At 39.5% G+C, this 14,609-nt stretch overlaps 1 protein-coding gene across 10 annotated transcripts in view; it reads right to left on the bottom strand.

Moving 5' to 3' along the window:
* Positions 1-130: 130 nt before the first annotated feature.
* The window catches only part of LOC135110988 (sodium-coupled monocarboxylate transporter 2-like), a 43,591-nt gene continuing 29,112 nt past the window's right edge, over positions 131-14,609 (bottom strand). For 9 of the 10 annotated variants that reach the window (XM_064023804.1, XM_064023808.1, XM_064023809.1 and 6 more), the window contains 11 exons: positions 11,388-11,652; positions 10,790-10,931; positions 9,686-9,766; positions 9,021-9,182; positions 8,044-8,256; positions 7,249-7,511; positions 6,740-6,923; positions 5,952-6,038; positions 5,551-5,744; positions 5,138-5,345; positions 131-4,379 (listed from right to left, as the gene is read on the bottom strand). In XM_064023804.1, coding sequence (XP_063879874.1) covers positions 4,233-4,379; positions 5,138-5,345; positions 5,551-5,744; positions 5,952-6,038; positions 6,740-6,923; positions 7,249-7,511; positions 8,044-8,256; positions 9,021-9,182; positions 9,686-9,766; positions 10,790-10,931; positions 11,388-11,578 — 1,872 coding nt within the window. In that variant the 5' untranslated portion in view covers positions 11,579-11,652 and the 3' untranslated portion in view covers positions 131-4,232. Of the gene's footprint in view, positions 4,380-5,137; positions 5,346-5,550; positions 5,745-5,951; positions 6,039-6,739; positions 6,924-7,248; positions 7,512-8,043; positions 8,257-9,020; positions 9,183-9,685; positions 9,767-10,789; positions 10,932-11,387; positions 11,653-12,132; positions 12,236-14,609 lie in introns of those variants that run through there. The other variant, XM_064023811.1, reaches the window with a different exon arrangement.

The raw sequence follows: 14,609 nt of genomic DNA on the forward strand, positions 1-14,609 counted from the left end.
GTGTAGAGAAACTCAAGGAGAGAATCACTGAGGCTCTGAAGACTGTTACACACGACATGCTGCAGCGAGTGTGGCAGGAACTCGAATACCGACTTCATGTGTGCCGCGTTACGAGCGGCGCACACACTAAACATTTGTAATAATTTTGAAACATTACAAAATTACCATTTCACAGATTTTTTGTTGCAACTTTGTAGAATAAAAACTGTTATGTTCAAAATGTAAAATAAAACTCATGTTCAAAACGTAGAATAAAACTTGTTATATTCAAAATGTAGAATAAAACTTGTTATATTCAAAATGTAGAATAAAACTTATCTTCAAAATTAAACCTATTGAGTTTAATTTCTCTTGACCATGTAGTTACTCCGATATGGACATCTCAAATGATGTCAAATTTTTGGGGACACCCTGTTTATACATAAATAACATTGATAAGATTAAAAAAGTTGTGAGATTATCATTATGAATAAAAAAAATGTGTAATAATAGTATAATGCTAGTAGTAGTAGTAGCAGTAGTAGTAGTAGTAGTAGTAGTAGTAGTAGTAGTAATAATAATAATAATAATAATAATAATAATAATAATAATAATAATAATAATAATAATAATAATAATACATTAAGTGGTAGTTACTAATGCATTACATTACCAAACCCTGATCATACATTATAATAGCATAAAAATATACATGCTCAAATGCTACTACTACTTTTCCAGCCGCGACAAGCCTGTTCACTGATGCCAAGGGAGAGAGAACGCTAAGATTATTATTATTGTCTGTGATTTACAGGAAAAAAAAAGGGAAAAGAAAAGTAAACAAAAAACAAGCAAAGTGTTAAAAATAAAGGAATAGTAATCTAAAAAAAAAAAGAAAAAAAAGTAATGAAAAATACAAAATGGAAAGATTGAGGATTAAAACATTTAGTAATGAAAGACGTTAGAAAATATATACTATCTAGAAATCTTTGTGAATATATATAAAAGTTAGAATACTGTTTGCAAAGATATAGAGACTGACGCGCGTAAATAGATAAATAAAATAGATAAACAGATAGACAGATAAATAAATATTTAGGTAAACAATGAAGGACAAGCGGCATAATATCGTAAACAAACATACGTATAAACATACAAAGCATACACACATCATCATCATCATCATCATCATCATCATCATCATCATAGTAAAAATAATAATAATAATAATAATAATAATAATAATAATAATAATAATAGTTAAAAAGACAATAACAATTAAAAATTTTGATATTAAAAAAATATATACTTAAAAGGTATAATTCCAAACATTCAGTTCCTATACATAATACAAATTCCTTTCTTCTTTACGATGCACATAAAAAACGTTCCATCATAAATATTAGAGCGAAAAGGTGAAGGGAATGTATATACTGATGCTGATATTGATACCCTGTCTTCTTTCCCAACAGGATCGCTATACCCAAAGAATGACAAAGCAATTAGGTGAAGCTGACGAAGCTGGAGTGTACGTAGGGAATGGGTGAGAGTGACACAAATATAATTACAAGTAGAAATTCACCAAGGATAAGTCAGTATTTAAAATCACGTTGATTATTGCATAGTGAGGAGAAGGCGAAGCAAGGCAAGGCAGAGCTCAGCATGTTTTTAGGACTGATACCTTGAATAACACGAGTAGGTTTTCAGATTCCCTTTTTTTTTTTTTGTGACAAAGACTCGCATCAATTGAAAGGGCGAAGAACATTTTTCTCACATTTTTTGATCTCTCATGAAAGAAAGAAATGAAGGAGAAAAGGAAGGAAAAAGAAAGAAATAAAAAAGAAAGAGGTAAAGAAAGAAAATGAAAGGAGAAAGAAGGAAAGAAGGAAGAAAAATATAAAAAAATAAAGAAGGAAAGAAAGGAAAAAAATATAGAAGAAAGAAGGAAGGAAGGAAAGAGAGAAGCAAAGAAAAAAATAAAAATGAGAAAAAAGAAAAGACAGACAAGCAGACAGACAGGCAGAAAGAAAGAAAGAAAGAAAGAAAGAAAGAAAGAAAACTAAAAAAGGAAGAAAGAAGGAAACCAAAGTTATTTAAGATAAGACTGACAGCCAGCACAAAGTATAACACCACAAGGAAGGCACTGGAACCTCTCAATTCAGAAAACACGCTTATAGCAACGTAAAGCACCACTGGCTGTTCGGAGGTGGGGATTTACACACTAGTACATATACGTGGAGATCAGCGAGGACCCCTACCTCCACTGGCCTCGCGAGGACGGATGAGGACGGAAGACAAGCTGAACACCAAGACGGGAAGGAAGGAGATCAGGTGGTCGATTCAATGGAAGACTCAAGATTCACGTAATGTGACGCTCTTAGGTAGTCTGATCCTTATTACTCCTTATTGCTACCCCACCTGATGACTTGAAGAATAAATATGTGGACTATGAGATTCTTAAATTATTTGTTCTCTATTGATGGTCTTTTCTTATGTACCTTCAACAAGCTGTACTAGTGGAAGTTATTGTGGTTCTCAGCGGAGTGCTTGAAGGTCTAGAAATTGTTTAGCAAGCAGGGGAAAAAGTAACCATGAGAACCTGACTAATCATCTCGGTGGCTTTTGAAAATAATCATGAGGGAATAAAGAATACGTGATAAGAATGATTTTCCAAAGGCCATGGAGATCATAACTGTGGTTCTCAAGGATGTTTTTCTCCACTGATGATGCAGAATTCTTGTTGAACTATCGGTATCATGAAAACACCCTTGGAAAACCACCAGTAACCTGCACTGGAGCCTGTTGAAAGTCGAGATGAGATGATGAAATATGAGATAGTTTGGAGTCAAATCTTGTAAATACTGAACATTCGACACGTGGAATAGTGATTCGGTGCTTGGATAAAAGTGAACTAAAATTGGATTAAGCCAGGGCTGCACAGAGAATGTTTCCTTTTATATGGTTTTAGATTCTGTAGCTCTGTGGTTTTGTAAATGCTTCTAAGTATATTTTACCCTGACCATACATACATATAGACGATATTTGAGTGCAGTAATTTGTAATATAAATTTCTTCAGCAGTTTCGTATTTCGGTAGAAGGGAAGATGTTCAATAAGCAGAGGTTTCTTTAAGTCAGTATGGAAGGGATATGCATTTAAATAAGGCCATAATGGAGAAGGAAACATATCCTACAGAACGCCAGCTTTCAAAGGAAAAATAATAATAACATATACTTCTTGACAGGCACGTAGTCAGTCCCCAAAAATACATAGAAATTATTAAAAAACAAGAAGGTGCCACAAAACTAACTGATCATCCATACAAAACAGCTTGTGTGGTTGCACCATCGAGAATACCTGAGCATTTTACTAGTACACTTCAGTTCACAAAAAAAAAAAAAAAAACACCATACGCGTCAAGCTTGCCATGTATTCTTAAACACTTCATTCTCTCATCAAGACTGTTTTCAAAAGCCATGGAGGTGGAGTGAAATTCACACGAATGTTTTTATCTATTGATGAAAAATCCTTGTTTAACTGCCACTGAAATCATGAAAGCACTCTTGAAACTTCAGTAACTTCCACCAGAGCAAGAGTGACTAGAAGAACTTGTTGAAATGAAAGACAGAGGCGTTTAATAACACTTTTTCAAGTTGGCTTTCCTAATCAAGCGCGTGTGGCAAGATTTGTCCTGCTCCTTCAAAGACAGACACATGTATGAATCTGTCAATTTGTATCAATATTGTGTCAATTTGTGCCAATATTGATTTCCTTTACCTGTTTTAGCTCTATCCCTTAAAACAGCTTTCATGCCGTACAAAATTATAATCTGTGTGAATATTGGCTTCTTTATATGTTTTAGCTTTATGGCATGACAAATTTTTCATGGCATACAAAAAATAAGAATTATAAAAAGACACAGCAGTTTTGACCTATTACGAACATATATGTTATGTACATTAGTATTTTTTAAGATCTTTCTTACGTTACGGGGAATGCAAGGGTTGCTTCCCCTGCTTGTTCCTTCCATTTCCTCTACAGAAGTCTGTTCTACATGTCACTGAGCCGCGCTACACAAGCCTAATTTATCTCTACACTGGCAAGAAGGAGGCGTGCATCATTCAAGCACCAGCATCAGCTTGTGTCTGTCCAAACTCTAACATTAAGACGACAACGTATATTGCAATGCAGCAAAGAGCCTTCTCATTGGCAAGGAAGGTGTGAGCGAGTGGACGTATCAGACTGTTTCGCTCCTTACAACCTGGCGCTCTCCTTCTCGTTGGGGGAGTAGCTGTTCTTCGACCGCTTCTTTTCCCCGAGATCTGCTTCAAAGCCCGGGTTGACAGTGCCGCCGTTGAGCACTGGCGCCACCTTGATGTCACTCAGCGTCTCACCCTCGTTCTGGGTAACCAAAGGTGGGTTGAAGGATTGAATGGTGCAAGTTTGGAGTCTAATCTCGAGAATAATCATCAAGGAGTACAAATATTATAGTGTCTGTGATTGTATTTATACCCGATAAGATCATTAAAAGTTTTAAATTCTATTTACTTACATATTAATTTTCATATAAGAAGGGCTCTGGTCAAGGATAACAAAAAGGATGAAAAAAAGGCCCACTGAAGGTGCCAGTCCCTAAAGAGGACAGTCCAAAGGAGTATCCAAAATAATGAGGGAAAGTGTCTTGAAACCCCCCTCTTGAGTCACAGGCAGGAGGTAATATAAAAGCAGGCAAGAAGTTCGAGTTTACCAGTAAAAAGGATGAGAAACTGAGAATTCTAGTTGACTCTTGCATTACGGTGTCTGTAATTGCATTTACATACGATAAAGTATTCTATTTTATCTCACCTTTATTCTGTCTACCAGCATTCCCAGTTTTTCATTCTTTTTAATGATAAACTCTGGAACTCTCTACCTGTTTCTGTATCTTCTGCCTAAGACATAAACTCCGTCAAGAGGGAGGCTTCAAGACACTTTTCGTAATATTGGATAATTTTTCTAACTTTCTTGTTGAGACTGGCATCTTCAGTGAACCTTTTTTTTTTTTTTACCTTTTTGTTGCCCTTGACAGGAATCCCTCCTACATGAAAAAACAAGTTACTCAATTAACATTTGAACTTGAGGCGATACAGCAAAACCAAAACACAGTAAGGTAGACTTACGCAGTTCTCTCCAAGTTCCTCAAGGCCTGGGATCCACCGCTGCACCCACAGGAGGCCGGGGGAGAGCAGCACTGGGTCGAGGGTCTTCACGTCCTGCAGCCCCGTGAGCACTGACACGATCATGCCCACCACGATCACGGTGAAGCAGCCAGTCGCTGAGTACCACATGTAAGACAGGCGGAAGATGCCCAGTGGTTCACCTGGCTCTCTGATAGGTGGAGGAACGTGGTGCGTTAGTAGTAGTAGTAGTAGTAGTAGTAGTAGCAGTAGTAGTAGTAGTAGTAGTAGTAGTAGTAGTAGTAATAGTAAGAATAGCAGGACAAACACTCCTATAACTCGCCTCAGCACTGCAAATTCAATCAAGTCAGTGTCACTCTTCTGAAACAAATGACAACCAGTCACTATAAACTCACTCTACAGTGGTGTTTGTGGCTATGGTGGTGGCGGCGGTGGTGACAGCTTCCATGGTGATATTCAAAAGATCGCAGCCTTCAGTACTGGTGGGCATGGGCGTACTGGTGATCTGACCGTAAGCCTTTGCTACTTGGTGCCCGATGCCGATCCAGAAGAGGAGGATGAGACTGACAATGCCACCGACGAAGGCTCCCTGAGATTAGCAGGAGAAACTTGAGGTTAACAACTTAAAAACACAAGATAAGCAGCAAACAACCAGCAGGCCTACACGTGTGAGTCCCTCTACAAAGCGCACATCTTTATGTTCCTCTGTCATTCCTATCGACATTGACAACTTGATTCTTGAGTATATTCCAGTTATCTACTATTCTCTCTCTTTCCCTCTCTCCCCAGCACTCACCCGTCGGTTGGCCCAAGGGAAGAACATGCCCAGGGTGAACAAGCCCAGCAGAGGACCGCCCACCATGCCGAAGATACTGAGAGCAGCCTGAGAAAAAAAAAATGAGTCAAATAATCTCCATTCTTTAATCTCCTTTCCCTGACTCATCATTTGATTAATTCCTTCTCTTTTCCACCAGGATTTTTTTTTTTTAGGGTCCTTATCAAAATATCATTAGAACTATGAAAGCACCATTAATAACATAATAAAATAAAGGAAGGTGCAAGAAGCCGTCATGCCATCAGTCCCTGTATGAAACATGCCTACCTATTTCCAGCTGTCATCCTCATCTAAAAATTTATTCAATCTTTTATAAGTTCCCAAATGACTCGGCACTAATAGCCTGATAATTGAGTCTATCCCATTCATCTACCACTCTATTTGAGAATCAGTTTCATCCTATCTCTTTTAAATATAATTTTATCAAGCTTGAACTCATTATTTCTTGTCCTGTCCTGATTACTGAACCTGAGGTTCTTGCTAATGTCATCTTGTTATATCACTTATACCACTTAGAAGACCTCTTTCAGATTTTATCTCTTTATCTCTCAAAGGGATGTAAATTTAAAAGCTTCAGTCTTCTCTCGTAATGAATACTTATTATCCCTCGTGTCTTTTAGTAATTCGTAGAAAATCTCAATAACTTCCACTAGAATCTGCTAAGAGTAGACGGGTTAAGACTGACGCTGGTGTTTGAAAATCTGGATCCAAAGATACGTGTATTGATGAGAGACAGTTTGCGAGCTTACTGATAGGATGTTCCCGAGCTGTTCCGCCACGAAGACCAGCGCGAAGGTGAGCAGACCGAAGAAGAGGGAAAGACCACGAGACCACCAGGTAGAGGCTTCGTCAGAAAGGTGAGGCAAGAAGCTGCCCTTGATGAAGTCCTCGAGAACGATAGCAGCGAGGGAGTTCATTCCTGACGACACGGTGCTGTGGGGAGAGGAGTGAGTGAGTGACTGAGTGACTGAGCGAGTGACTGAGTGACTGAGCGAGTGACTGAGTGACTGACGGATTGACTAGCTGACGGATTGATAAATAGACGGTGTAAATATTACTACTACTACTACTACTACTACTACTTAAACAATATTAATGTTGATGCCATTATCATTATCATCATTGTAGTTATCATGAAAAAAAAAAAGCCGTAGAAAGAGGAGAAAAAGGGGGAGGAGAACGATGAGTACAAAAGCTATCAGTGTCATTACTACTACTACTACCACTACTATTACTAGTAAGTACTACACATACACACCTCAAAGCCCCGGAGAAGATGCCAGCAACGAAGAGACCGGGAAGACCTCTGAACTGTCCCAGTGTATCCATGACAAAGAGGGGAAACAGCTGGTCACCCTTGGACACGATACCAGCACTGATCGGGTCACAGTCGGCGTACTTTGCGTAGACTACCATCCCGCCGAAGGCACAAGTGATCATCAGGATAAACAGGCCCACCAGGTTGATGAACAGAGCTTGAGTCACCATCTGCTTGGTCTGCACACTCAGGTACCGTTGCACCTGGTCATGGGGAAATGTAGGTGTTGTTGTTATTGTTGTTATTATCATTGTTGTTGTTGTTGTTATTATTATTATTATTATTATTATTATTATTATTATTACTATTATTATTATTATCATTATTATTATTATTATCATTATATTATTATTATTATCATCGTTACCATTGTTACTTCTGCTATTGCCATTACTGCTACTGCTACTGGTACTGGTACAGCTACTGCCACTACTAATACTACTACTACTACAACTGCTGCTACTACTGCTACTGATGATAATAATGATATTGTTACTACTGCGGCTCCCACCACTACCACCACCAACACCACTACCACTACTGCTACCACAACCACTTCGCCCAAACACTATCACATCATCATCTTGGGCCAAGATCCTTACTCACGCCCTGTTAAAGTCACTGGCCATACACAGGCTCCTGACAGGAGTACTCGGCACAAGAGGAAACGTGTAAGAGCACCCAGACTTCAACACCACCTAAGCCCTGCACGGAGAAAGGCGACGCAGCGCTTACCTGGGCCTGGTTGACGCCGTAGATGGTGATCCAGGTGAAGTAGCCGCCGACGATCAGGGTCCAGAAGGTGTGGCGCGTGGTTGGGTCTGGGTCAAAGTCGATCAGCACAGCACGCCCGCTCTCCACGTTCTTCTGCCACACGTATTCAAACCCGCCCACGTCTACTGCTCCTTTGATGATCACGAACATCATGCTGGCGTACATGATGACGGTCTGTAAGGAGGGGCAGCACGATACGATGATGTGAATGACATGATTGTGATAATATACTACTGATAAGAACACAAGGGAAGCTGCAAAGAGCAGCCAGGTATGCACGTGGTAGTCCATGTAATGATAGTAGTAGTAGTAGTAGTAGTAGCAGTAGTACTATTAGTAGTAATAATAGTAGTAGTAAGAACATAAGAAAATAAGGGAAGCTGCAAGAAGCCGTCAGGCCTACACGTGGCAATCCCTGAATGGAACATGCCTAACTATTTCCAGTTATCATCATCCATAATAAATGCTGTCTAACCTTTATCAAAAGCTCCCTAATGGCTGGGTACTAACAACCTGATTACTGAATCTATTTCATTCATTCACCCTTCCATTTCAGAACAAATTCCTTTCTGTCTCTTTCTAAATCTAACTGTATCAAACTTCAAGTCATTATTTGTTGTCCTTTCCTAATTACTGACCATTAGGATCTTGCTTATGTCACCCTTGTTATATCCCTGCACCACATGAAGACCTCTGTCACCCTTGTTATATCTACTATACCACTTGAAGACCTCTGTCACCCTTGTTTTATCCCCTATACCACTTGAAGACCTGTATCAGATCCCCTCTTAACCTACGCCTCTCTAAAGGTTATAAATTACGATTAAAACAACTATTCCTGTTTGAGAACAACTAAAATGATGCTGATGATCCACCCAGTCTACCATACGAACTTGAAAGCAGCCCACTCTTTCAGGGACAACACGAGGAGGCGTTACCTGCAATGCATCAGTCCACAGCACGGCCTTCATGCCTCCGAGAGTCGTGTAGAAGATGCAGACAAAGCAGATGAGGGAGACGGAGATATAAACATTGAATCCAGTGACTTGGGCCAAGGCGAGTGCTGGAGCGTACACCACGATGGCCATGTACAGACACATCTGGGAGAGAAAGGCCTGTATTCAGAAACGCTTTGCTCTTTCACCGCGACTATTCTCAAAGGCCACAGAGATAATTAGCCGAGTTCTCAATAGTGTTTCTCCAGTTAATAATGTAGAAATCTGGAACTTACAAGCATGTATAAACACCTTTAAAAACCCGTGTGACTTTTAAAGTAGTAGAAGTGTAGAACAGAAGTGTTTCAGGAAGTGGTCCAATGACGGAAGTTTAGATAGAGTAGTTTAAGAGAAGAGATAAAAAGTGCTAGATTTGTGTACATAATGAAACAATTTCTACGTTATCTGTGTTTCTTATATATATATATATGTGTGTGTTTTACGTGTCCATGCAAACATTACTTTTATTATAATTTTTACAGTATCCTGATGATTAACAAAGGGATGACAATACTAATACTGGAATTCAAACAGGTAGTAATAATGACGTAACTAATGACTATACAATCTTCCTATACTTATACACCTGTGCCTGGCCCTGCACTTACCTGTATGATGAAGACAGTGGATCCAAGCAGCCTGACTGATTTGTCAAACCTCTTCTCCAGGTATTCATAAGCTGAAGTCACCTGAGGGAGGGAAAGATGAGTGATGCTGTTGTTGTTGTTATTATTATTATTATTATTATTATTATTATTATTATTGTTATTACTATTATTATTATCATTATTATTATTATTATTATTATTATTATTATTATTATTATTATTATTATTATTATTATTATTATTATTGATTGTTGTTGTTATTATCATTATTATTATTCTTGTTGTTTTTGTTGTTGTTGTTGTTCTCAGTAGTAGTAAGAGAGAGAGAGAGAGAGAGGTGTGTGTCTGTGAGTGTGTCTGTAATTCACCTACGGTCGTCTGCTGGTCACCCAGCCAGCCGTTCCCCTACGGAAATAACTCAGAGCTCATAGTGACCGATCTTCGGGTAGGACTGAGACCACTGACACACCACACACCGGGACAGCGAAGTCACAACCACTCGGGTTACATCCCGTACCTATTTGCTGCTAGATAAACAGGGGCTACACATTAAGAGGCTCGCCCATTTGCTTCGCCGAGCCCGGGATCCGAACCTTTCTTAGTTGTGAGCTGAGCGTGCTAACCACTACACTACGCGGTGTGTGTGTGTGTGTGTGTGTGTTACCTTTCCTGAAGAAGTAGTAGCAGCATGAAAAAGATAAATTAGTAAAATATAAGTAACTTCCATTTATGAAGAAGACAATAATTACACACACACACACACACACACACACACACACACACACACACACACACGAAGAGAGACGCGTACACAAAAAGAGAAATAGCCTCAATTTTCTCAAGCATGAACGAAGAAATAAAGAAACAAAGCATAATTATTCCCTATAGAGGCGAATGGCATTTCCTGTGTGTTTAGGTGTGTCTGTGTATGTGTGTGTGTGTGTGTGTGTGTGTGTGTGTGTGTGTGTGTGTAATGAAATACTCATTGCAACACACACACACACACAAACATTTACCGTCTTCCTGTCAGTTTCTCTCTCTCTCTCTCTCTCTCTCTCTCTCTCTCTCTCTCTCTCTCTCTCTCTCTCTCTCTCTCTAACTCACCTGCAGCTTGTAGAATACCGGGAAGTACAGGTAAGCAGCAGCGGGCATCACCATGATGTAGGAGAACCCGATCAGCCAGTAGATAAAGCCATTCTGGTACACCTCAGATGGCGTTCCTAGTAAGGTGATGGCTGACATGAAACTGTAGAGGGAAGAGGAGGCTAGTTAGAGGCACGTACTGGTGTGTATAGGTGTACTGGGTATGCTGGTGCGAGAGTTTGGGATGGGTATAGGTAACTTAGTGGTTATATGTGCGTACTGTATTGTATGTTGATGTTTATGTATATAGTTATACTCGTAGGAAGTATATTGTGATGTTGGCTAAGTGATGTTACTGCTGCTTCTGCTATTACTACCACTACTATTACTGCTTGTGCTATTACTACTAATATTTCTATTATTACTATTTATACTACTGCTACTACTACTACTACTACTACTACTACTGCTAGGATGATTCATGACTAACAATACTAATATAATACTATTCCAAGAACATTACCACTGCTACTACTACTACTACTACTAGAAGTACTACTGCTGCATCACTATCTTTATTACTATGTATACCACCACACACACACACACACACACGTACCTTGCAATGAGGGACATAGCCACGGGAAAGGTTGTCATTGACTTGCCAGCCATCAGAAACTCCTTCGTGTCTTGCTTCTTGCCAAAACACCCGTAGATTATTCCAATCACCGCTGACACCGCCAGCATCAGCGCAAACACGAGGTAATCTGGCCATTGGAACCGCTCTGAGAGTTGCGTGAGGTCCGCCATGGTGGTGGTAACAGTAGCTTTTGTTGTAGAAGTAGCAGTAGTGGTGGTGGTTGTAATGGTGATCCTTTCCTTTTCTGTAATAAGAGATGTGAAAGATAGTCATTATCGTTTCCTATACTTCCCACTTTATTTGTACTGACTACACAGAATACATATTACATTACGTACTGCTTATAAGTGGAGTATGTTACCTCATAAACATACATGCGCGGTATTTGGTCATGCCAGGCTATCCAAGAACCATAGTCACATGTCTGGACTCTCTCTCTCTCTCTCTTTCTCTCTCTCTCTCTCTCTCTCTCTCTCTCTCTCTCTCTCTCTCTCTCTCTCTCTTCATCGAACATTCCTTCAAAATGCGCATTGAACTTTTGCTTTTCAAGAGAAACTTCCTCCTCCTCCTTCTCCTCTTCCTCCCTTGAAGACTATAACGTCTCTCACTACCTCAGAACCTTCCACATTGTTTAAGTCTTCGGCTGAGAGTCATTCAGTACCTCAAAACCTTCCAAACTTTCTAAATCTTCGTCTCGCATCACCTGCTACGCCGCAAAACGTACCCAAGCATGCGTCATTCAGTGCTTCCTGGCGGTACTTCCAGGTGTTCGGAGTCAGTGCTTCCAGAAATCACTATCATCTATCCGGGTTTCTTTTTTTTTTTTTTTGTCTGTTTTTTTTTTTTTTTTACAATGATGCTGTGCCTGTTTTTCTTCCCCTGCTGCTGTTTCTGCTGTGTGTTTCTCTTGCTGTTCACTATCTTGTACTACTACGCGGTGATTGTATTATCATTATTATTAGTAGTAGTAGTAGCAGTAGTAGTGGTGGTGGTGGTGGTGATGATGGTGGTGGTAATGGTGGTGACGGCAGCAGTGGTAGTATGATAACAGAAGCTGCATATAATAGCAGCACCAGCAGCAGCAGCAGCAGCAGCAGTAGTAGTAGTAGTAGTAGTAGTAGTAGTAGTAGTAGTAGTAGTAGTAGTAGTAGTAGTAGTAGTAGCAATAGGTACTAGTAATAGTAGTGGTGGTAGTGGAGGCAGTGATGGTGATAGTAATGCAGGTGGTGATGGTGGTGGCAGTAATGGAAGTGGTAGTGGTGGTAGAGATGATGGTGATGGTAATGGAGGGGAAGGAGGAGGAGGTAATGGACTAGTGGTGGAGGTCGTGTGATGCCAGCAAACACCGGTACCACCTTGGCAAGACAACAGAAACCTTATTGTTATATCGCTCGCAAGTTTCAACGATAAGACAAAATAAAAGTAACCCCCTGAGCATTACGCTATCGAACGCCACCTCGCTGAACAAGGCAAATCAAACAGGCACAACGATAGTGGTGGTGGTGGTGGTGGTGGTGGAGGAGTCAGGAATAGTGCGTAGGTAGGTACAAGAGTTCATCCACCTTGGTTTTCCCGGACTAGGTCTGCCTTGAGGCGTGATATCACCGGTTTTACCTATAATCTCTGCCCGCTCTGCAAGATTTCCCTTACTACTACTACTACTACTACTACTACCACTACTACTACTACTACTACTACTACTACTACTAATAATAATAATAATAATAATAATAATAATAAAAATAACAATAATAATAATAATGCTGCTGATGCTACTGCTATTACTACTAAAAAGGAAGAGAACGAGTAGGGAAAAAAATAATGAAAAGGAAGAAGAGGAGAAGAAAGACGAGAGAATTAATAAAATATCACAAACTGGACAGGAAATTATTAGGAATAGAGAAAGAAAAAGGGAATAAAGAGAAGAGGAGAATGAAGAGGAAGAGGCGGAAAAGGAGGGGCAGGAAACAAAAATAAGGAAAACACACAAAAGGCAAAACAATAACAATTAAAGGACATGACGAGAGAGAGAGAGAGAGAGAGAGAGAGAGAGAGAGAGAGAGAGAGAGACAGAGAGAGAGAGAGACAGAGAGAGAGAGAGAGAGAGAGAGAGAGAGAGAGAGAGAGACAGAGAGAGAGAGAGAGAGAGAGAGAGAGAGAGAGAGAGAGAGAGAGAGAGAGAGAGAGACAGACAGAGAGAGAGAGAGAGAGAGAGAGAGAGAGACAGAACAGGAAATTATTAGGAATAGAGAAAGAAAAAGGGAATAAAGAGAAGAGAATGAAGAGGAAGAGGCGGAAAAGGAGGGGCAGGAAACAAAAATAAGGAAAACACACAAAAGGCAAAACAATAACAATTAAAGGACATGACGAGAGAGAGAGAGAGAGAGAGAGAGAGAGAGAGAGAGAGAGAGAGAGAGAGAGAGAGAGAGAGAGAGAGAGAGAGAGAGAGAGAGAGAGAGAGAGAGAGAGAGAGAGAGAGAGAGAGAGAGAGAGAGAGAGAGAGAGAGAGAGAGAGAGAGAGAGAGAGAGAGAGAGAGAGAGAGAGAGAGAGAGAGAGAGAGAGAGAGAGAGAGAGAGAGAGAGAATTCTAGGCTATAACTTGCAGTATCGAAATATGTAGGAATTAATTTTTATTGCCTATAGATGAAAATATGCATTGATTTGAATAAGATTAGTAGTTACGTAATCAAATTCATCAGGTAAGGTTGTACTTATTCAAATAAAAGGTTTCCAGCAGCTTAAGTATGGAATATATTAGCATCTTCACCCAATATTAATGAATGCGCATAGATAAGCATATAAACATGGAAAAACAAAACAGAATCATAATAGTTTCATGTTGCAAGGAAGATCGACTCTCTTATGACTCTCTTATTTTATCGAGGTCATCAGTAAAACATATAATGACTTATTTTCACGCACTCCTGATGTAAAAAAAAATAATAATAATAAATAAATAAATAAATAAATAAAAGAGAAATATGTTTTATGAAGACAGGCTGTCATAATGTCATCACGAAAGAAAAGGTATGATGGCTAAGTATTTTGTCCACATTACTAGTGAAACATGTAAGAGCTAACTTCCATCCGTTGCTGATACAGAAAACACATAAAAAATAGAAGAAAACTATTGATCATAAAGATAAAGCCTCAAAATACCGAATTGATTAAAGCATCTTTTCTTAACACCTATCTACGAGT

Source organism: Scylla paramamosain, chromosome 21 (assembly GCF_035594125.1).
Source record: "Scylla paramamosain isolate STU-SP2022 chromosome 21, ASM3559412v1, whole genome shotgun sequence".
In the NCBI taxonomy this organism is placed as follows: Eukaryota; Metazoa; Arthropoda; class Malacostraca; order Decapoda; family Portunidae; genus Scylla; species Scylla paramamosain.